This window comes from Hippocampus guttulatus, chromosome 1 (genome assembly GCF_054856545.1).
Source record: "Hippocampus guttulatus isolate MCC_2025c chromosome 1, RoL_Hgut_1.0, whole genome shotgun sequence".
Lineage (NCBI taxonomy): Eukaryota > Metazoa > Chordata > Actinopteri > Syngnathiformes > Syngnathidae > Hippocampus > Hippocampus guttulatus.
Window position 1 is genome coordinate 4,945,309 of NC_141261.1, and position 24,883 is coordinate 4,970,191.

The 24,883-nt window shown below is 42.9% G+C and overlaps 2 protein-coding genes across 2 annotated transcripts in view; both read left to right on the plus strand.

Annotated features, from left to right (window-relative positions):
* Positions 1 to 7,377, plus strand: part of plagl2 (pleiomorphic adenoma gene-like 2) — a 41,070-nt gene extending 33,693 nt beyond the window's left edge. The window contains exons 2-4 of the mRNA XM_086130069.1: positions 2,308 to 2,434; positions 3,693 to 4,155; positions 5,373 to 7,377. Of these exons, the coding sequence (XP_085986195.1) occupies positions 3,845 to 4,155; positions 5,373 to 6,846 (1,785 nt within the window). The 5' untranslated portion in view covers positions 2,308 to 2,434; positions 3,693 to 3,844 and the 3' untranslated portion in view covers positions 6,847 to 7,377. The remainder of the gene's footprint in view (positions 1 to 2,307; positions 2,435 to 3,692; positions 4,156 to 5,372) is intronic.
* Positions 7,378 to 22,287: 14,910 nt separating this feature from the next.
* On the plus strand, positions 22,288 to 23,010 carry ntsr1 (neurotensin receptor 1 (high affinity)). Its single transcript, XM_086129224.1, has one exon. The coding sequence runs from the start codon at positions 22,348 to 22,350 to the stop codon at positions 23,008 to 23,010; it is 663 nt and encodes a 220-aa protein (XP_085985350.1). The 5' UTR covers positions 22,288 to 22,347.
* Positions 23,011 to 24,883: the final 1,873 nt, after the last annotated feature.

Sequence of the window (24,883 nt, forward strand, 5' to 3'; positions counted from 1 at the left end):
TCAAGAAATATTGTTTTGCCTTTTTTTTGGTAATTATTTTGTAATTAATGGGTAACTAATATTTCTATTTTATCACTAAAAATATTTGAGTTAAAGAGCTTCTCTATACATGTATATTAACAATTACACAAAAAACGTCTCTCTCTCTCTCTCTCTCTCTCTCTCTGTGTCACATTTGTTTTACATTTTTTTAACCAACATACAGTATATAAATAATACACCATTTACAGGTATGTGTGTTATGTGTACGGTATGCACTATGTACCATAGCAGTCAAAATGGGAGTGGTGACCCTCTCAAAGAGGTTATTTCATGAGGTCCTCATGGAGCTTTAAAGACACTTTTTCTTGTGTGTATCCGTACACTTGTAAGCGCACGCGCGTGCATGTTTTGCGCTGTGCACGCCAAAACACGACGCCTGCAGAGACATGAAGACGCGTTTGTGTACACGTAAACAACATCCGAAGCATCTGTCAAAACACTTGCAGCAAATTCCATCATATTATCTGTCACTCTCAACTCGGTGACCTCTTACACAGAAAAAGCGTGCGAGTGTGTAAGTGTGCCAGTTAGTGTGTGTTTTGTTCCACACGTGTTTACACGGTTTCAAGTAGACGCTCTGGACTCACGTGGTACCTGGCACTGCCGTTGTTGTGTCCGTTCAACCTTGGACTTAACTGTCGTGTTAGTCGGTGGCAAAGGGCGCAGAGGTCAGCCGGGGTGCATAAAGGAATGTGTAATGGCCGAGGGGTGATGGGGTTAAGGATGGACTGCTCAACTTTGAGGCGGGTTGTTGTTTTCGTTGACCTCAAAGTGTGCATCCGTTTTGGTGTTGAATTTCGGGTTGTCGTTGTCAACCTTTGGGCCATGTGTGTGCTTTCCTAAGCGTCCTCGCCCACTTTCATGACAAGTACATACCTGTACATTTACACGCACACAAATGTACACACACCCACACAGACACACACACGTATGTAATGGAGTGCTATGGCCATAAAAACACTCTTGGTAATCTTGTCACACTTGTCATTCAGCGACCTCTAGTGAGCGGAAGTAGTTTAGGCTGGAAATTACTTGCAGTTCTTAAACCAGAGGGTCACAGTCCAAGTTCCACTGTAGATTAAGTCAAATGACAACTCGTCATTGGAGAAATGCGAGACTGAATCTTGACTGGAGGTGCACAATTAGTAGTATATTTCTGGAATGTTTAGTTAGAATAACCATTTTGTTTTGTCCTAAGCAGAACTTCATCAAAAATAATACAACTAAAAAGCAAGGCCAATGTAACAGATATATTTGTTATCCAAACTTGATCAAGTTTGGATGATTTTATTGCAGCATGAATTGTTTCATTGAAGAACAAAAATAAATAAATAAATGTTGAGTTAAACACTACTCAACCCCAACAAAACCTATTTCAAAAATCAACGAAAAAAAAGCACTTTCCCTTCCAAAAATCCCAACAAATTTCGTATCAAATTGTTTGATGAAAAGAGCCCCTCTCCAAAGAAATCTACATTCCAGAATCTTTATTATCTGTGCATATGATAGAAGAATTCCATGTGTATTTGATTGCGTACTTGCATGGAATCTGGTTGTTTTAATCAGACTCAAGCAAATAATTACACTGGTCAACACCAGTTGTAATCAGAGACTTTATGTGCCCCTCAACGTAATTTTAACATTGATTTTAAAAATGTATTACATCAGGTTTTTGAGATATTTCCTTTTGCTCTTGTTGTCGTTTTTAAGTTTAACCTTTACAAGCGTGCACAATGTGGATTTTACCATGTGATGTAATTTACAGCTATGGCATTTCAGGCGGAAAAATATCGATTATTTACTATATTACACATATTATTGTTATTGTAGTATTTTGTTATTATTATGAAATCATTTTTTCAACATTTTTGACCTGTATTATTTTTCCCAACTCTACCTAAATACCCTAAAAGCCAACCTTCAGTTTATTAATTTCCGTGGAAACTTTCCAAATGTGATTTTTTTTCTTTAGTTCTGTCGAGACGCTCTTGAGCGAGCACGGACCCACTGACATGCACCGCATCACACTGAGAACTTTTTTTTAATGGCAGGCTACATGCAACAGTTTTTCTGTTTTAAAGTAATACAGCGCAGCAACGCAACGCAAGTTCACTTGTATCGCACATTTCATGTACAAAAAAAATTCAAAAGCAAAGAGAAACCAATTCATCAAGACGATAATCGTAATAAAATCTTCTAAAATATCTATCGCGCCATGTTGACACAACTTTGTCATGTTCGACTTTCTGTTTGTTTTCCTCCCAGAGTCAAGATGCAGAAGAGTATTTGGCACTCGCCGCCAAGCGTGGCTCTTGGAACTGGGTGAGGAGGAGACGTGAGAGGAGGAAAAGTGCAACACATGTCAAGGAAATAAAGACAGACAGCAGGATTAGTAAGTAGGATACTTTGTATTAGACCAAATACAGTGGTACCTCTATTTACGAACGTCTCTCCATACGAAATTTTCAAGTTACAAAACGCCTCAACGGGAAAATATTGCCTCTCGTTACGAAACAAATTTCAAGACACGAAAGGTGAAAATACAGTTTGGCCCACTACTCGCAGCTCCGGGTTTCCTGAACGCAACATACTCATAACTGCTCTGCCATTGGCTGTTACCGAGCACCATCCTGGCACCCCATTGGCTAAGAGGGACTTCTACCGTATGTGTCTGTGTGTGTAGGTAGATAGTTAGGCGTCGATGCAGCGTCCTCGTCATTCACCCAGGAGGTGTTTTGATGGTTGTATGTAAATGTGAATCACCCAGAAAAAGTGTTCACCAGTCGGGCAATCGCTCACTATGCTGATATTTGCCTTGGACCTTTTCGAAGGATTGTTAAAAGCCAAAAGGCCCGGTAGTCCAGTGGTTAGCACGTCGCCTTCACAGTGCAGAGGTACCGGGTTCGATTCCAGCTCCGGCTTCACTGTGTGGAGTTTGCATGTTCTCCCCGGGCCTGCGTGGGTTTTCTCCGGGTGCTCCGGTTTCCTCCCACATTCCAAAAACATGCATGGCAGGTTGATTGGACGCTCTAAATTGTCCCTAGGTGTGAGTGTGGGCGTGGATGGTTGTTCGTCTCTGTGTGCCCTGCGATTGGCTGGCAACTGATTCAGGGTGTCCCCTGCGTACTGCCTGAAGACGGCTGGGATAGACTCCAGCACCCCCCGTGACCCTAGTGAGGATCAAGCGGTTCGGAAAATGGATGGATGGATGTTAAAAGCCAACAAAAGCAAACGTCCTTGGATCAGTCCTTTGCAAAATGCCAGGCCAAAACCACTTGTGAGAGAGAATATGGACGAAAGAGGGCAAAAACCGAGAACTCGGTTCAAAGTTAAATGAACATTTTTATTCTTTACTCTATTCTTTGTTTTTTACATCATGCACAACACTCATTTTTTGTGCAACGATGTAATTGAAACATGTATTTGTTACATATTTTGATGCATTTTTATGTCGTGGAAAACATTTTTGTCAGAATTTTGGGGAGGCTTGGAACGAATTAGGGCATTTACATGGAAAACGCGTCTCTACGTACAAACTTGTCAAGTTAAATTTCTTCCAGAACCAATTAATTTCGTAAGAAGAGGTACCACTCGGCACCTCGACAGTGGTCAGAATGCAGACTAACATCCGTCCTTGTGTTTCATTGCAGATTCTCGCTCATCTCCATGTTTCACTCAAGCTTCTACTGAGCCGCCACTTTGCCACCCAAACCACCCGTCGGTCCTCCAACTTCCGACATTGAGCCCGCGAGGCAGGGGAACCCCGAGTGGACTTTCATGGCAGCGGCTCTCTAGGGCTGCCATGGCAGCTGCTGCCGCCGATGCCTCACACCGTATTACCGCACTGACGCCGGAGGAAGAGGGACGACGGACTGCCGTCAAGTTGTTTGGGAGCGCCGGCTCGCTGCCACGCACAGAGCGAGAGAGGGGGAAAGAGAGAGAAGACGAGGAAGAAGAGGCGGGGAGAGGGAACGAGTGTTTGGTGTGCGGGGCTCTGTTCGCCTCTCAGGAGAAGCTCCGGCTGCACGCCGTGAGTCACACGGGAGAGAAACCTTTCCACTGCTCGCAGCCGCACTGCCCCAAGGCCTTCAGCTCCAAATACAAACTCTTCAGGTACTCAGAGCGTTTATCACATGCTTGATAGGTCAAGGTCATAATATAGACACAGAATAGCAGAAGTGAGGGACCCAAGTCAAATGACAGATGCCAACTTAAGATTCCTGACTTACGAAAGACTGCACACGTCTCATGAGACTCGACTTGACTTTGACTCGAACCACATGACTTGACAAATCATACCGTTTTTGTTTACAAATCTGAATTTTCAGCGTGCCTTTTGCTTTTTTCTTCGAGTGCAACTGGGCCATCGCGTTGCCGTGGCCACCCCAGAGTGCATCATGGCTGGCCACAATTCCGGCCTACTCAATTTCAACACCGATAACACGATGAAGCTTCCAATCAGAATAAATGTGTTTTCCTGATCCCATTAAGGAGAACAGTGACCCAATCGGAGGAAAGCTTTTTTTTTTTACATAATAAATGTTTATGACTAAAACGACTGTCTTACATGCCGGAGGGAGTAAAGCCCAACAAAAATAGCTTGGAAAATGGCATCATGGGCATTTCCAACCCAAATTGTCTTGCAAACCAAAATGGAGCTGAAAGGTTACTTTTTTTAAAAATTGAGGTTGCTGTCTGTCTGTTGGCAGTTGTCACTCAGTGAGCAGACTGCGCAAGTATTTTTTCATCGGGTAACCGGAAAAGCCATCGAACCGCTCCCATTAAGGCTTTGAATTCATGAATTTCACTGGTACCAAAAACTCCCTTTGCTATGTTGTATTTATTCCTTACTTGTGCTGTATACCGTATGTTCATTCTCTTCTCTTAATTTCATTTTTGAAAAATGGTAATGATATGATGCGGTGTTGCCACCGTTACCTTGAAAAAGAAACTTAGCTATACAGCCATAGCTCGGTTGTTCCAGAAGGCTGTTCGGAAACCGATTTGTTTGAAAACGGAAACCACGCACTTTAAAAAATAAAATAAAATCATGATTGAACACGTCTGCTCACAATGAAGCCCTACACAAGGAAGCGTCACTTTCTCGTGTAGGGAAAGCGAGAGGAGTCACTCAAGTGCGCTCAGTTTGGTCAAGAACCGATTTTCGGTCGTCATCCGAGGCATTAAAAAAACTCGAAGTTTTTGGTCGAAAACCGATTTGGTCGAGTACAGAGATGTTCGAAAACAGAGGTTTGACTGTACTGACGTCATACACGAATGCGGTTAGTGCAATCTCCTCTGGCCCGCTAATCAAATCTGGTCCTCCGCAGGCATATGGCCACACATTCTCCACAGAAGACCCACCAGTGTTCGTTCTGTGAGAAAATGTTCCACCGGAAGGACCACCTGAAGAACCACCTGCAGACCCATGACCCCAACAAGGAGGCCTTCAAGTGCGAGGAGTGCGGCAAGCCCTACAACACCAAACTGGGCTACAAGCGCCACGTGGCCATGCACTCAGCCACAGCGGGGGACCTCACCTGTAAAGTTTGCATGCAGAGGTACGAGAGCACGCCCGTCCTCCTGGAGCACCTCAAGAGCCACTCGGGGAAATCATCCGGCGGGGCCAAGGAGAAGAAACACCCGTGCGACCACTGCGATCGCCGTTTCTACACGCGGAAGGACGTGCGGCGACACATGGTGGTGCACACCGGCCGAAAGGACTTCCTGTGCCAGTACTGCGCCCAGCGCTTCGGCAGGAAGGACCACCTGACGCGTCACGTGAAGAAGAGCCACTCGCAGGAGCTTCTGAAGATCAAGACCGAGCCCCCGGATATGCTGGGCCTCCTGGCCTCCGGGTCGCCTCCTTGCACCGTGAAGGAGGAGCTCAGCCCCATGATGTGCAGCGTGGCTCCGAATAAGGACCCCATGATGGGCAAGCCTTTCCCAAGCGGGGCCCCCTTCCCCATGGGCGTGTACAACCCCCACCACCTGCAGGCCATGTCAAACTCCGGAGTGACCCACCCTCACCCGCCCCTGATGTCCGCGCCCCTATCCGTGGGCATGGGCTGCCACATGGAGTCCACTGGATCCCTGCACCCCCACTCCCATCACCACCACCACCATCACCACCACCACCATCACCACCATTCCCCTCCGGCGCCCCCGCCCCACCACCAGCCCTCGGTCCCCCAGCAGCAGCACCATTCCCAGCAAGCCCCCAAATACCAGCTGGGATCTACCTCATACCTGCTGGACAAACCCTTGAAGGTGGAGATGGAGAGCTTCCTCATGGATCTGCAGAGTGGCTTGCCAGGCCCGCTTCCCTCCGCGGAGCCTCACGCTGCTGTTTCGCCCCCCAAGGATGGACTGGAGCCTCCTGCTGGCCTGGCAGAAGAACTGTGCGGAGATCCCCTGCTGTCCAAGAGCCCCGCGGTGATCGCCGAGTCTCTCTCTGCTGCTAACATGGACTTCTCCCACTTGCTGGGCTTCCTTCCGCTCAACCTCCCTCCCTACAGCGCCCCCATGAGCACGGGAGGACTGGTGATGGGTTACACTTCGTCTGCCACCTCCTCGTCTTCCTCCTCCTCCTCCTCTTCATCTCTGCACGCTGCCGAGCCTCACGCCGCAGCAGTTGCCGCCGCAGCCGCCATGGCGCCTCTTACCTCTTTGCAACCACAACCTCAGGAGCATCAGAGCTCCGGCGGGGGTCTGGGACTTGGACCTCTGCACCCTCTTCCACCAGTATTCAGCTCCAGCCTTAGTACCACCACACTGCCTCGCTTCCACCAGGCTTTTCAGTGAGCGTTTTCAAAGCTAGATTAAAACATACAAGTGAGTAGATTTTGAATTTAAAAAAAAAAAAAAAAAAGAAGAAAAAAAAAGCGAGAAAACTTAGATGCCTTAAATGAAAGCACACACAAGATTGGAATTTATCCCTAAAAGTATACAAAAGGCCCTTTTGGAAAAATGGGGTGAAAAAGAAAAGGAAGCTGCTTTTATTTGGGATTTTATTTTCCTTTTTCCTCTAGTTTTAATGATGTATTAACGCTTTTTTTTTTCTCCATTGCCATTTATGTCCCCTTATATTTGCATCCCCATTTAGTAGTGTAGCAGGCAGAGTCACGGTACTGCTTTCTTTCTCAAGCAATAGGACACATATATCAAAGTTTAGTGACGATCTTTATTGTTGTGACCCAGAAAAAAATATATACCGTTTGAAATGGATATTTTTGTTTGACTTAATTTTTCTTTTCCCTGAACCACAGTAGAACGTCTCAACTTGAGAGGGAAAAGAAGAGCTACGGAATCCACAATTTACCTCAAACGTTCTCCCATTTGATCGCACAAATGGGATCCTTCTGGGGGTGGGGGGGGGAGTGCTCTTTTCGCAATCTGTAAATTTGGCGGATGGCCCCTTTTTATTGCTTGGCGTCCGTCACAGTCACGTTTGAATGCAAAACGGAAAAAGCATCTGGCATTTTAAAGGGGAAAAAAAAAGAAAGAAATGTGAAAAATGTTGGTTTAAACATGATGCAGATTTAAAAAAAAAAAAAAATCATCAAGAGAAGCACTTTTTTATTTTAGCCGAAGGCACTTCCATCTTTAGGAATCGGCTTTGTTTCATCCCTCATGATCGTACTTTTGAGGTCGCAAACGCCCAGAATCGACGTCCTTCCAACAGTTATGCTAAAAAGTGTTCTTGTGGAGGATTCTTCACTAGCCCATAAAAAAAGAGCCTGTACTTGCGAGAATTTAGTAGGGATTTGCAAGGAACGTCAAAAACGGATATTTCGCCCTGTAAAAGCTTTGGCATTTTTCTTTTCAACGCTGAATGTTATCAAAATATATGCCATCACCCCCCTGACGCAAATTCCAAAATATAACATTTGTTATTGGCAAACGATCCTTTTTTTGCGCAGCGGCATGTCTCGTCTGTCGCAGTGGACGACATGCTACTTGTTTTTTGTCTGGAGTACATCACCGCGATCCCGTTCCAAAAAAAAAAAAAATCCTGCTTTCTGACTAAATTCTCGTATGTCACGGCGCATAAAATCGGCCGCTTTAGGTTGGGCCGTCTCTTTCGAAAAGATGTCATGAGGATCCCTGACATATGTGAATGCTTAAAACAAAACAAAAAAAGAGTTACAGAGGCAGACGAGGAAAAAATGTGTTCAAGAATGTTATTGCAGTGTACGAAATATCTCAAAAATGATTAGCGTAAACACTTTTATCTCAGTAAATGCGTATTTTATTTAGTTTAACAAAGTGATGATGTTTCTTTTTGGTTGTCCGGCAGGTTTACATTTGTGTTGATCTTGCCTCTCGTTCTCTCTCTGAAACAATGGATGAAGTATTAGCTTCTTTTTTTTTTTCCCTTAAGCTTTCTCTCATATCCAGTCATTACCTTCACATGTACTTGAGTTACGAGAGCGGAATCAGAACTGTGGATGCTGCGATATTTATAGCAGGCTCACGAAGGTATCGCTTAGGATTTGATCTAGCTAGAATGTGTCGATAAGAATGCTGACATGGACGAACCGACTACGCGCGATCGTAGGTCATTGTTCCGGATATTTTCAATCCTGTTCACCGCCAGCCTATAGGAACCTGAGCCCAAAATTAACCCTACGCCTCAAAAGGCCACATATAGTGGATATAGAAATGTGGTTTTAGGCCATGAGAACTCACAAAAAAATAATAATAATAAATTCAAACGAAACTAAGGAAAAATACAAGAGGAAATCGTTTAGTAGAGAGGAATAAAAAAAAAAAAGTTTGTTTTAGTACCTTTTGCTTTAATGGGGTCGTTCAGCATGAGACATCTTAACTAGGCAATTTTTGCCTGCTCTTCTGTCAAAATTGATTTCTGTTTGGACCCGCTCGTAAGTGCTTCCACCTTGACTTATAAGGCTGCTGCTAAATCGGAAGAAAAACAGCCTCGAAGCCTCATGATGCCGCACTGTGGGCATACGCTTCCACTGCTTTTGTTTTAGACCAAACGCCATGTCTGCGCTTCGAGAGCCCCTATTCCGGTCTGTTTTCGATGTCTCCCTCTTCCAACGCGCCTGAGTCAAACAATCGGGGTCCTCATTTAGTTTAGCCAAGGCACTTTTATTTTTTAAGTTCAAAAAAATCGCACGTCACACCAACAAACAAAATTGCCACAAAAAGAGGATACATATGTCAATTAGATACAAGATCATTTATTTGTTCTTTCTGTCACTATAAGTTGCTGGCATAGATAACCGGGCAAAGATGCTTTTGCAAAAATACTTTTCTTACCAGTTAAGTGAAGTTTTATTCGTTTCCGCACAGCGTTAGAGCTCTCGCGGCACACTTGGTTGGGAATCACTGATCTAAAACAGGCTTGATAGGGCCTCTTGAGGACTGGATTTTTAGACTAAGCATACTTTTTTGCAATAGAGTCACACTTTAACCTTCTTTAGACAAATAACCCATTTCCCACATAACTTTAAAAAAGTGTCGGAAGAAATTTTGTTTCGGGGGGTGGGGGGATCTTGCATCAAACAATCGAGAGTTTTCATCATGACAACAAGCCAAAACTTACATCCAAATCAAAACAAGCGAGCGGTGAAGATGTAGCATGCTGCAAGGCTCCCGGTCAACCCGTCATTAAAGCAAAAGGAGGCCCCATAATGTCAACGTTTTAGGGTGTCGACGATCGTTTTGGTTGTTTCACGTATTGATCAACTCACGATTCCTTTATCCACTATATGTACTCTCATTTAAAGCTACGGCCAACCTCATGCGATGAGTTATGAGAAGGCCACGCCCACTTCAGGCTGTTGAGCTGTTGATGAATAACAAACACACACACAAAAAAAAAAAAACATAGCACATAAAAAGTCAAATACTTCTTGCTGCTCGTATCTACGGTTGCAGACAACTGTAGACCACTAGATGATTTTTTTTCTGGTTTATTTGTTTGTTATGTTGTTGCAAAATGGACAGAAGGACGCACAACCAACCCGAACTGACTAAATATACATCAGCTCCTCAAGCCTCAGCCCCCCCCCCACACCCACACACCCACACACACACACAACCCATCCTCCCTCTCCCTCTTTCTCTCGGCTGCTTAGTAGAGTAAAACAGAAAAAGGAGTCTAAAACAATGGCGGGGTATTGTTTTTTTTTTTTGGTCATTTATTTGTTTTGTCTGTTTGTTGATATTATTGTTGTCTGTTTGTACAAAGGACCTCGAGAGAAAAAAAAACACAACACATCACCTCATTTTTATTTTTCTTACCAAAACCTGGGGAGAAGAAACTACACTTTTGCACAATCGCTTGTCATGAGATGCTACGTGCTGTCCGACATTTTTACCGGAGGAAATGAAAGCACCAGGCTGCTCCACACAGAATAATTGTCCCGCAGTTGTCACTAGTTCATCCCTTCATGATTTCATCGTTCGACTTCGGAATTTGATTTGAAGTGGGTTGTTTTTTTTTTTTTTGGTTTTGGTTTTTTTACCCCCTGCATTGTACTTATTCTCAAACTGGCTCTTGTAAATGAGTCATGGCGCGATTTATTAATCCTAAACGAATTAGCTGACGGCACCTTTTTGAGTATTTAAGACAATATGTCTTGAGGAACAAAACAAAAACAAAACAATAAAGCAAGATTCTAAATTGAGCTGTGTGATGATTCAAATAAAAAGGTTGTTTCTAAGAAAAAAAAAACCTTGGCTTAAGCCAAATGTTGTAGCAATCAAATTAAACATATTCTAGTTTTGTAACAAATATTTCTAAAGATTAAAAAAAAAACTCAAAACACCTTCTACATATTAAAAAAAAAAAAAAAAAGAAGTGAAAAGCTTTTGGCATGTATTAAGTTTGTCCTCCCTGGGTTTCTGTGAGCTAATCTGAGTTCTAGCACTTTCAACCTTTTTTTTTTTATTTTAAATAAGAGTATTTTTTTTCCTTTTAAAGTTTCAGCTTATATGTTCATATGGTTTTTAAATTTTGTATTGAACCTGTATATGTATGTGCCATTAGCTTAACGTGTAGACTTTTATCAGCATTTGTGTATTTCTCTTCTGGGAGAGAAAAAAAAAAAAGAAAAAGAAAAGAGTAACAGTATTTTTGATAGACTTTTCACTAATAACCTTGAATACATTGAAACCCCTTTTTTCCTACAAACTCGCTCCCTGACGATAAGCCTTCTATCATTAATGTACCCGATCTAATTCTCCAGGCAAGTGCTACAAGAACACAACAGCATACTGTTTACGCCGAAGGGCTCAAAAATACAATTGAGAAAAAAAAGGAGGCAAAAAACAAAACAAAACAAAAAAGCACTTCAAGCTCATTTATTCTTATGCCACATATTCGAGTCGTGCCGTATTGACAAAAGTGCCCTTTAACTCACAATCCGTCTGTCAGCACTTACAAACTTACAAAGGGGAGTGGAGCCTATTCACTCAAAATGGGACCCCCGTGAAAAAACAGCTTGATTAAAGATTCAATGGCGTCAACTCAAACCCTTTGGCGGTAGAAGGTACTTCGTCAGAAATTAAGGAACCATTTTGGCTCATCTCATTTGGAGGTGTGGCTCCGTATGTGGCAATAATGAAAAGAACTGACACTGCCCGCTAATTAGGACACCATTGTGAACGCTAGTACAATAGAAATGTATTATTGCCACTTAAAAAGGACTTTGAGACCCTCCCCAGAATGATAAGCATCGAAAAGAGATGGGAATGATGATGACATGACAATTACGTGAGGCGCTCCTCAACTTAATAGTCAATGAAGGTACACGTTTCACTGAATGGAATCGCTCCAAGTGCTTGTTTTGGGGACGGTCCTTATGAACGTCTCACTGACAGGGACATTCTGACATGGCTCTTTGCCTTTCAGCGATGCTGTTGTATTCTTCGACTTCACGTTTGGCTCTTTGACCTCAAGCTACACCTGCTAGGGATGCACTTATCCTCACACTTCCTTTTAACTAGCAGGTGTATGCAAAAAAAATAAAAATAATGTTGTTGCTGGGGGGGGTTTTTTCCACACTTTCTGTCCCATCTCTTTGCTTCCGATTAAGAAACTGGGTACTGTCTGATAGACAATATCCAAATGTAGTTTTCTATATTTTGAGTTCAATGTTAAAGTTGTGCATTCCAGCCTTTGGTCTTTTTGTTTGTTTGTTGGCATAGATCATTTTATTTGTATAACTTGCGATGACAGCCACCTCTGGAAGAAAAAAAAAAGGTGAAAACAGGTGTATTTGCTTACAGGATGTCATACAGCTACACAAATGACTATTTCAATGATGTGCTCGGGAGAAAGGAAGTAATATCAATAAGCAATAAGTCTTGCTTTTTTTCTTTTTTTCTTTTTGTGGAACATAGCTCACATGCAATCAGTTGCTGCAATGTAAAAGTGACAAGAGTTGTATATTGGTTGATCCAAAGACATGATGATCACAACAACAAAACTATTGACTTATTGTACAGTACATTGTATGACTTTTGAGTTGTAATGTGTTACGTTGACATGATTAAAAATACAAACCAGGGCATTCATACCTTCTTTGCACCCTTTTTTTGTTTGGATTCTTTTTTTTTTTTTTTTTTTTTTTTTAACCCATTGGACTTGCGCTAAGGTCGTAACTTGACACGCCACATGGCCCATTTCACAAAATCCATATGGACAACTCATGTGAAACGAAAAGCACAACAATAAATTTGAAGTCCCAAAACATAATCGGCATGTTTTCAAGTGTTATCCAGACATCTGAGTTGATTGTACAAATAAAACTGCCCTCGGTTATGCTTGCAGAGGGTGATTGCATAGAGTGGACAGGAGAGGTTGGATGAGGTGTCTAAACTGGCAAATGCAACGTCTTGGCTGAGGAGTTCAACTCATTATTGATTTAATCCACTTTCAATTAATTTCCTATCAAGCCGCCTGAAAGCTGATCCCGACCAGTGCATGAAATAAATCTGCGAGCAAGAGCCAAGAAGAAATATCACATGATGATTCATGTTGGGCACCTTGTGCTCGATGGCATGTTACATCGAATACTATTAATTCAAATGAGCTGCCGCTCACGTGAGCACACGCCTTTACATTCTCCTTTAATTAAATGCGTCATCAATCCATGACTGTGTAATCAATAAAATTACTTAGGACCCCGGGAATTAACGTTACTTAGGACCCCGGGAATTAACGTGACTACAGGTTGTGGACACGCAGCAGCATCCGAGGGGGGGGGGAGACACTCTAACAACTGTCTGCATCGCACACCGTTTGTGTCGCCATTTTCTTTTCATTGAATGGTCCCTCACCTCTCTGACTGCAACCAGGATTAAAATTGGCCCATTGAGGGTATTGTTATACGTTCGCCTCCAGAACATTGCCAAACAATCATCACTGACACCGCCCCTCATTTAAATAACATAATTAAAGAGCACTTTTGTCTGGTGCTATGTTTATTAGTTTATCTTCTCCAAGGGAGCAACAATAGAATGCAAAGCAGGGGGTCATCAACCCTTTTCAAATGAGGAGCTACTTCTTGGAAACAAATTAATGCAGTTCGATACGCACTTGTGAAATAACAAATTTTATCAAATGACATTTGATTATATATTATTGACACAGTTCGGAAGGAACTGAATGGTGATCGGATACCACAAACGTAGACACAAATAAAATCCGTACAAAAAATATTTATTTAATAACAAAAACACAAAAATGTACCGACAATGTAGGAACAGAAATCGTTGGTCAACAAGAATCAGGAAAAAACATACTTAAAGAAAGAACGCTTGCAGAGGCAGGGAAATTGTTCATTCGAGGATATAAACAAAATGGCTAGAGTGCAATTGCACGAAACAAAAACAGAGCAAGATCAAGCAACAAAAAATATGAATACAAGGCGAGAGACTACAGAGCAAAAAACGTCAATGACTAGTTCGAGACGTCTAGAAAATAACACTTGAGCCAGAGCAGCAAACAAGGTCAATAATCCCACAGACAAGGGATCTTGGCAGTCCTTCGCTACTTCGCTAACTTGATGACCAAATTGGCAGCAGGTGTGCACACTGAAGGGAAGGCCCTCTTCTGCCACCTGCTGGAGACACACAAGAACAGGATGATGACAATTAATGATAACATGGATCATGTAAATTATAATGCACACTAATAATCAAAAATAACTTAACAAGACTGGAAATGGGTATGGATCAATAGATAAATAACAATCTCGGGCAGAAACAGTGACGTGCCATAGGAGGATGCATCAGAAACAACCTAGAATTAAGGGGATATACAGGGAACAATCTGGAGACTAGCAAAAGAGCTTATGGGTCAAAAATCTATTTCCCAGCCCTGAAAAAATGGGAATCAACAAAATCGATTTAAGCATATAGGAACTGAACACTCGAGAGCACTGGAAAAGATGTTCCAGGGAAAGAAAGAGAATAGAAGGCGGTCTTACGGAATGGAAGGCTTGATAAATGGCAGACAAGGTGAATTGCAGGCAGCCTGAGGGCGGCAAGTGCTTGCTGCTGGATGCATCTTTTATCGGTTCCTTCTTTCATGACTCGTGGAGGTAGGCGGCCCCAAAGGCTACAGAAAAGCACCCACATGAAATCAGGAATAACTCAAAGTAGTTTGTTTGGGAATTTTTTTGGAATTGAAGACATGTCAAGCAAGCACGCGGAGGCAGATAAAACGAGCGATTATGGGAAGAGCACGACTATGTCACATGACACACATTGATACAATCATCCATCCATTCAAGCCAGCCAATCGCAGGCTTTGCGTTTGATATTTATATTGTTTATCATTTTTTAATACGTGTTGCTCCTACATGGTGTTGACACTTTAGGAGTTAAGTGTAATTTGTGTCTGCACACGAGTTGTTTCATGTGTCCAGTGAATGTAAACAAAGCCGCATTGTCTCACTTGATACATAAATTTAAATGGCCGCTTAAAAAAAACAACAACAAAAATCAGATAAAAGCATCGAATCATAATTGGAATCTGGACCACTGTTGTAAATTCAACCTGAATAAAATCCTCAACAAAATTACAAAACAAAGAGGTTTCATTTCTACTTAATGGTTGTTCAGAGTACATGCTCGTCGCTGTTCCCATTCAATACTGCCTATCCCAGCTGACTTTGAGCAAAAGGTGTACAAGGTGGACTGATTGCCAGTCAGTCCAAGGGTTTGAATATTCACAAAAAAATCAGTGACTTCATTAGCATTTTGATGGACGCAATCAGGCAGCACGTTATAGCAGAAACATAAACATAAAGCACCCATGACACTTGTGTAATTACATGGCCACTACCAATTAAACATGAGCCTGAGCACAAGCTCGTAAAGACAGTAACTCTCATCATGCCAGAAAAAAAGGGCTGACAAATTTAAGCGATGAGCTAAGACTTGAGACACGAAGCTCATTAACACACACAATGGAAGGTGTGTGACGGTGGAGCGTCTCAATGGAGAGCTTCCACGAAACACTCCAGATGCAATCGGTGACATCCATCAACGGTGTAGGAGTCATTATGTTGCGCAGCAGTTTAACCTCAAGGATCAACAATGACACTCCGGATGCCAGATGAACACATGCGGTTAGCTCGCTATTGGGCAACTGCAGATATTTGAATACTTGGTAGATCCAAAACACTGTGCAAACATTCAAATCAAAATAAATAAATAAAAACAAGTGGCCACACCTGCTCTATGTACGGATCTTGCTTCCATGAGGAGAAGCAAGCAGCACCGGTGAAAGAGACCCAATTCTACCGGTGGGTCAGAGGTGACCATGCCCACCCGCTAAGATGCACACACCCCTCAATTTAAGGCTCGGAGCTCTGAAAAAAAATTATCGTGGCCATTATGTGATTGTTAGTGGTGTTTTTGTGTGTGTGTGTGTGTGTGTGTGTGCCATTGTGTAATGTGGCAATGCATGTCTGTAAAATATGTATGCATTTGGTAATAACGAGAGCAAAGGACATTGCCATAGTTAGCACATTCTAAAACTCAACACAGGCCAATAAAAAATCCAATTTTGGTTAATATGTTAGGAAACTGTCCTAGATGAAAAAGTTGATATGACTTCAGACTACCGTCTACCCTGGTCCAAATGCCACACGGGGCTGTCTAAAATGGCCGATGCTGTCAAAAGTCTGCAATGGTGATGGTGGCGAATCAGACAAACCAACTGGAGAGGGTTGAATATTTGCTGAGTTGGCAGTTTGGGATTTTATAGTGTACTGTCTGGCAGTATAATTGTTTTTCTGACAGATGAAGGCTCCGTAAGTAAATGTTGTGTGACAAAATGACAATACAGTACTACATTTTTTTTCGAGATAAAATTCTGTCACCATGTTTTTCAAACATATTATTCAGGCTATGAAACAATAAAAGAACACGCCTGTGGCTAGTGGTAAAAACAGATTGTTATTTGTTGGCCTGGTTGTTGCTGTCGAGTGGTGATTCAGCTGTTGCATTCGGCTTCTTTGTTATTTTATTCTGCAGTCGAGTCGGTCTCTGAAATGAAATGATTAGTCAACACAGCCTCCTTTTTAAGCCAAAAAGAGACTTGCTGTTTCATACCATTAAAAAATGAACACAAACTAATTGTGTGTGTATATGTGTGTGTGTGTGTGTGCAGAGTTACTTCAACTTCTTACTTTTTGTGACACTGACGTCAGCAAGAAGGGTCTTATGTGGCGATGTTATGCATCAGTTTTACATAAGCAGCCAGTTGAGTTATGAGTGCGGCTGCCAGTCGTTTCTTTACATGCCTCGTAATTTCCAATAACTTATCAATAATTGAGAGTGGTGTAAATGTGATGCGGGAGAGCAAATATGAGAAGTGATGTGCAGTGTGTACTCAAAAGAGAACGTGTTCCAGTAGCTAAACTGCTTTGAGCATGTACAGCATGAGTACAGGTGACATTTGACCTTTTTCAGCTCTTTTTTGGGGGGAAGACCACTGTGGTCCTCGTTTGGTTTCAAACTTTGATTAATCTGCTGACAAAAGATCACAGGAGCATTGATAGGCAGTCTGTAAAGAGCTCGTCTCTCTTAAAGGACAATGATTACTCTTCTGTTCTTTCGATATAAAAGCGTCCCGAGCTAAAATCGAATAAAATGTGATTGAAATTCTTCAGTCAACAGGGTAAAGAATTATCAAGCACTCTCGAACCCGTTCACCGATCTCAACTGTACAATACCTAGTACAGTTTTTCTTACCAGGGATGGCCAGGGGAAGCCCAGAGTTTGCCGAGTTTGTACTTTTCATTTTGGCAGAAAATATTTTTCTGAAATTGAAGCTTTCAAATTTAACAGACATTACAAACATTTTTTGTGTCAAATCCCTTTTTAGTATAAATTGAAAAATAGCGCTACGCTTTTATATTTGCATAGTACCAAATTTCCATGATTTCAAATTCAGTTTGTGATGATACAATGACAATTTCATGTTTCTCACAGTTATAACGGCCCTCGGAGGGAAACCAAATTTACAAAGTGGCAAATGTTAGTGTGACACTCCTGATACAGGTGACGTAGAAGCATTAGCTGCATTTTGGAGACAGCGGTTGATTACTAAGCTGCTGAAGATCCATTGGCAATTAGCGTAGTAGAAGCTAATGCTGACAACGCTTCTGCTAATTTATACGTAGCACTGCTACTTTTTTTGCCTTTAACGTGGCTTTTCTTCTGTGGAGTCTGACCGTCGCTTGGAAAAGGTAGTGGTTTGTGCAGCCTAGTTGCAAAGTAATGGGACGCGCTACTTTGGGTGGGGGCGGTACTCTTATTTCAAAAGAATCAAGGATAAAATTAAGTGGAAAGGTTGTCAAAGGCAATAGAAACGCAACACACATCGTTCAACAATTTAAAATAATGGGACTTATACTGTATTGACATTGGATTCTTTGGAGCTAAATATAGGGCCATGCGTCAAGAATCTGAATGCATCAGGATGTGGTACAAGGAACCCATGAGAGGCAGCTGCGATTAATCTCTGCCTGCACGTTAAACAAAAATAAATTATATATATATATATATATATAGAATGTATACAGCACAGGTGGCATTTCACATTTTCAATTCTCTCCCTCATTGCCAGTGAGCTGATGAAAGTCCATATGGTGTTTGACACACACACACACACACACACACACACCTCCAACACCGAAGCAATCAATCTAATGCATGTACAATGGAGTCTTTTCACCAACATCTGCTTTTCTGCGCTGATCTTTGTCACAAATAACCAATTCAAGTGGAACATCTAAAGCCAAATGCCACTGAGGAAGTGTAATTGGGAATCCTGACAAACAAAGCTCTGGGGAAAAATATGATTCTAAAGAACATTACTCCAGAAAGCACGTCATAGGAGACCTCAAGAAATTTTTGGCCAATCAAATGACTGATAGGGTATCAGTGGCCAAGGAGAACAAGTGTGGTGATAATCATGAACTTGAACCTTTTGTGAAGTAGGAAAGCAATGTGGAATGAACACGAGTACAAGTGTACTGCGCCTCAACTTTCCCCTGGTCTAACATCTAGTCTACTTTGTTACCAAATTTTCAGATGCACCGGGGGCGTGTTATAAAAAACGCCCTCAGTGTGCCGGGGCACTCAGCGAGGGGCTTCTAAATTGTCAAACACAGTAAACTAGACTTAACCTGGCACCAAAATGAGGATGCACCTGTTTTTATTGTGAGTACATGTGCACAGTCTATGAAAATAGGGCCCTAGATAACCACTGAAAGTTGGTGTAGGTCAAATTTACCTTTTAGAATACCCGTGAGGTGGATTATAAGTAAAATTAAGATAAGATAAGAAAAACCTTTATTAGTCTCGCAGTGGAGAAATTCCCAATTCACAACAGCAAAGTTATGAAAGGAAGAAGTCGAACAGCAAAATATAGGAGCTGCTGGAAAGGCAGCCACTCACGCGGCGCCATTTTGAAGTCAAAATAACAAAAATAAAAGCCACAATGCTGTTGTACTCTACAGCATCACTCATGGAATTGACTTTGGTCCAATCAAATTGCTTGGTTGGAACCAACTTGTCATGTTTTGGTTTGTGACCAACAGGTGGCACTGTGGGGCTTTTCCCTGCAGCTGCACACCTGTTGGTCGTTAGGTCATCCATCCATTTTCCGAACCGCTTGATCCTCACTAGGGTCGCGGGGGGTGCTGGAGCCTATCCCAGCCGCCTTCGGGCAGTAGGCGGGGGACACCCTGAATCAGTTGCCAGCCAATCGCAGGGCACACAGAGACGAACAACCATCCACGCCCACACTCACGCCGAGGGACAATTTAGAGCTTCCAATCAACCTGCCACGCATGTTTTTGGAATGTGGGAGGAAACCGGAGCACCCGGAGAAAACCCACGCAGGCCCGGGGAGAACATGCAAACTCCACACAGGGAGGCCGGAGCTGGAATCGAACCCGGTACCTCTGCACTGTGAAGCCGACGTGCTAACCACTGGTTAGAGCTCTTTAAAAGGACTCCTGCCCGACCACTGATTGTCGGGTCATTGTGTTTGCTTTTGGCTACTGTCATGTTTGTTTGTTGCTGTTTCCTTGCTGCTGTCATTCTTGTTTGTTCAGTCATGTTTCGGCCATGTTTTTGTTATTGAGAGTTTTTAGTTTCTGCCATGGTTTTGTTTGTTACTTTGGATTTGTTTTGTTCTTAGGACTTTGTTTTGGGATTTAGTTTTCTCAGTTTTAATACAATTCTTCAAGTACAACCTGCTCCTCTCTCGTGCCTGCTTTTTGGGGTCCACCACCACCTCGCAACGTGACACAACTGTTTGATAAAATGTCATATAATTCTTGAATGTTGGGGAATTTTGATAAAATCATGTCTTAGACATGTTAAGACTGTTTTAAATTATCGAATGTCCTGATGAAAGTTAAAGCCTTACTTTATTTTGTTGCTATTTTAGATGTCGTGATGTGGTTATTTTATGCGGCAAATGACATTGTATTGTTTGGATTCATCATCAAGATTTCCTGCCTGGGTATATAGGAATCTCCAGTTCGAAACAAAAATTGATTTTTAAAAAAAATATGTACCGGTACTATTTATCCTGATACTCTCATACACAAGCGCATCCAGACTAATGTGAGGGCACCTCCATAACAAATTTGTAACGCTGCTTCAGAGCAGCAGTGTTAAGTGCGGGCAAGACATCCATTTTGTTCTAATCGTTTTTTACAGCGAGAGATGCTCATTTGTATGAAAGACACAATCATTTTGGCAGCCTATCACATAATTGCAAACAGTGAGAAAAGTATTGAGATGTGAAAAAAGAAAGGATCTCTGTATAAAGGTAGTTATGCATTTAAATCATCAAAGATATTTAGTAAGGCTGTCCTCGAAGAAGTAATGCAAACCCAAGCAATGATACATAATGGAAAAACAAAAAAAGGCAACTGTTTTTGACTCATAAATTTTAGGTACATTTACAAGTTCAGTTTTTGAGTAAATTTTACACCTCCATTCGCTAAACCTGGAGATGATGCATCCATAAAGTTCATTTTTTGGGGTATAAATCAAAGTACATTACAAAGAGTAAGAGGATAAGGCGGCCGGAAGGTACCGGACCCTACAAATGTAGAATCAGGAAAGTTGATCGAACAAAAATATTTCTTGACAAAAAAATAGGTGCAAGGCCGACAAAGTACAAATAACGACGCTGGACAACAAGCCAGGAATAATGTGAAGCAAACAAGGCAAGGGAAAAAAAAACACCAACGAAAATAGCTTGGAACAAAAGTATAAGATAGATCAAACTGCGTGGAGAACAAACCGCGGATACACTGAAACGCACCAAGAACTACTTATTTGAATAACGAAGAACATAAGCAGAGGCAGGAGACCAAAAAAAAATGGGGCGGGGTGAAGAAGAAAACTGGTGTGCCGCAGGAAAACCGGGAACGCCTCTGTCACCTGCTGGACACGAACAGAACGTGATCATGACAAAGAGTAAGTTAGCCGTCCATGACCAAGCTTCTGACTAAGATAACTGCAAAAATAAACATCTCAGCAGGAAGTTAATTTCAAATATAATAAGTGGTCCTAAAGGAGAATACATTCATGTTTACGTGTTTTTGAAAAATGTAATACACTTCCCGATACCCTCTCACAAGAAAAAAAACATGATTAGCCGCTTGCTAGCATGCGTGTTCAAATAAAATTCATCCATCCGTCCATTTTCCGATCCGTTTATCCTCACAAGGGTCGCGGGGGATGCTGGAGCCTAACAAAGCCGTCTTCGGGCAGTAGGCGCGGTACATCCGAACTGGTTGGCAGTCAATCGCAGGGCACACGTAGACAAACGGCCATTTGTGCTCACAGTCACATCTAGGCACGCATGTTTTTGGAATGGGGGAGGAAACGGGAGTCCATGGAGAAAACCCACGCAAACACCGGGAGAACAATGCTAACTCCACAAAGGAAGGCCGGAGCCGGAATCAAACCCTGCACCCCTGCACTGTGAAGCAGATATGCTAACCAGTCAAACACCCTGCCGCCCTCAAATACAAAATATATTTGTGTTTTGGTTGAAATGAAAGTTGTGCTTAGATGAAAAATAATGTTGGTATGCGAGTCCTCCATTTTCCTATTTATTGATATTATTCCTGTATAGATAGTTGAGCTAGTAACATCTAACTACATATTAATTGACATATTCAGTCCAAGCATGTTTCCTGTCAAACCGATATTGTATTTGGAAGCAAGATCAGATCACTCAAATATTGGGGCAGAAATTTCCGCCGCTGAAGATGTTGCACAGTCATGTACCACCTCAGCTCACATGTTTATTATTGCAATGAGCTTCCCTTTTCTGCATTTGTGTAATGCAGAATTTTACTACTTAAATACCCCCCCCCCCCCCACACACACACACACTGAATTCTAAATAATCGTTGTCATTGCTGTAGGCTGTTCATGATTCAATATATTTTAAAAATATAGAGTTCCATTTACATTGGGGGCGGGGTAAAACAAATACCATGTTTTTTTTGTGATTATTATTAGTTTTGCACTGTGAATGAAGTTTGTCCTGAATGGGAAAGAAGTGCAAATAATCAAGACTCCACCCTTGCGTCATCAAAGCAGCGCCCAATTGCATGGTGCACGCCTCCTGGGTGCAAAATATAATCGCTCCTCTCTACGCTGTCCTCCCCACACCGGACCGCGTCCTCTGATATGTGTGGCAACCGTTTTCAGTTATCGCCTAGTTTCAAGAACAAGCTCAGTTCGAGATTCTTGCATGCGCAAAAGGGGCGAGACATGGATTTCAACTTAACGCACCGCGGCGCCCTGGCGCAGATCTTTTTCTGGAATCATTCCGTCTTCTACAATAGCACCACCGACCTCGATCCGGAGGAGAGGGAGGACTTGGAAGTGAACACGGACGTTTATTCCAAAGTGATCGTGACCATCATCTACCTGCTTCTGTTCGCTGTGGGCTCGTTGGGCAACTCCATCACCCTGTACACCCTCCTGAGCAAAAAGAGTCTGCAGAACTTGCAGAGCACCGTCCACTACCACCTGGCCAGCCTGGCCGTGTCCGACCTGCTCATCCTCGTGCTCTCCATGCCCATCGAGCTGTACAACTTCATCTGGTTCCACCACCCGTGGGTGTTCGGGGACGCGGTGTGCCGAGGCTACTACTACCTGCGCGACAGCTGCTCGTACGCCACGGCGTTCAACATCGCCTCGCTGAGCGTGGAGCGCTACATGGCCATCTGCCACCCGTTCAAAGCCAAGAGCATCATGTCCCGTAGCCGCACCAAGAAGCTGATCAGCGGCATGTGGCTCGCCTCCTTCGCGCTGTCCACGCCGATGCTTTTCATCATGGGCCAGGAGACGCGCCAGGACGAGAACATCTGCACCGCCACCGTGGCCCCCGTCACCATGAAGACGGTGCTCCAGGTGGGTCGTGCCGCGTGACATTTCAATTATCTGGCTACGCGTGCTTTGTTATGGATTAATTTGACGTGGGTTTGGCATGTTGGTTATTTGGTTCTCTGACCACCAAAGTTAACGGCAAGAAGATTTTCATTTGCTCATACGTGTTGATTCCGTTTCGCATTTTGTTTTGATGTTTTGTTTTACTTATAAGACTTGACATGTTGCCAGGGCAACCGTTTATTGCAAGTTAATAAATCAAGGAAACTGTATTTGGCAGCGCGGTTGTGCGTGGTGAGCGCATCGGCCTCACAGTGCAGGGGTTGTTGGTTCAATCCCGGCTCCGGCCTTCCTGTGTTTGCATGTTCTTCCCGGGCCTGCGAGGGCTTTCTCCGGGTACTCCGGTTTTCTCCCACATTCAAAAAACACGCATCGGCAGGTTGATTGAACACTCCAAATTGTCCCTACGTGTGAGCAGGAGCGCGGAGGGTTGTTCGTCTCTGTGTGCCCTGCGATTGGCTGGCGACCGGTTCAGGGTGCCCCCCGCCTACTGCCAGAAGACAGCTGGGATCGGCTCCAGCACCCCCCGGGACTCTTGTGAGGACAAAGCGGATCGGAAAATGGATGGATGGAACCTATATTTTGTGTTCAGAGTCGTTGGTATGAATTGAATAGGCACTGTCTAACCTTTATTTAAAAAATGCGTTTAAAAACATTTGAGAGTTATGCTTTAATATTTTTACATCAGTAAATGAGTTGAATCGGTACAGTACTTCTACTTTTACCGGAGTAACATTTTTGTACAGTGTGTGAGTACTTTTGCCGCCTGGCATTTTCACTAAATTTACACATTACAATTATTTCACTCTAAAGCCCGGTACACACAGAAGGATTTTTCAAATCTTATTATTTTTTTAAAATCTGTGACAGACACCACACATCTGGTATAGGGGGGGGGGGGGGGGGGTATTTCACCATTTTCGTCGGCTTGTGTGTGGTATTCTCCAATAAACTCGACACAGAACACCACTTTTATGAAGACTCTGTTCCACAAGTGGTCAAGAATCTCAAACTCCGAGGGAGGGCTCTTGCTAGATCTCACGAACACGAAAACAAGTCGACATTTGAGGGTATGTGTTGATAATTCCTTCCGAAGTTGACCGAAGGCAAGACCGTTGTAAGATAGCGACGTCGGCAACAAAAGACTTGCTTTGGAAAATACGTCTTGCTGTCTATGGAACTACTACCCTCCACCACAAAAAAAAAAAACGATCAGGTAGGGCCAATTTTTTTTTAATTTCGTTCACGTCACACTTAATGGCATCGAATGATTTGAGAGTCGTCAGCTTTCCCCGCACAAAAAGATTTTTGGTTATACATATTGAACACATTTAACATTTAAGAGTGCTAGCCTTGACTACTTTCGGACCCTATTATTGGGGCAAATTCACCCTCAACACACCTGAGTCCAAAAGATAATCTTATAGGACATCCATCATCCATTTTCTGAAATGCTTATCCTCACGAGGGTTGCGTACGTGCTGGAGCCTATCCCAGCTGTCTAAGGGCCCCTATAGAGCAATTTAGGGGGTTTGACGTCGGAAAGCGGCAAAATCGGGACAAAAACAGCCTGACTGTCTTGATGTGTGTACCAGGCCTTAAGCAATGTGCAAGTAAACATGTTAACATTCTTAACTTGAATTCAGATGTAAAAAATAGAATACCCAACCAATGATTTGTGTACACGTCAATCAGAAAAATCTTTCACCCGCACAACCGTCCCGTGTCTGAGAGGCGAGTCGCACCACAGAAAGACAGCTCACTGTGGGGCAGCCCCTTTTTCTCGTTCCGTTAGTGACACTTTATACACAGTCGCCTCACTCAGCTGGCGCCTCACATGACATCGCATGTCAAA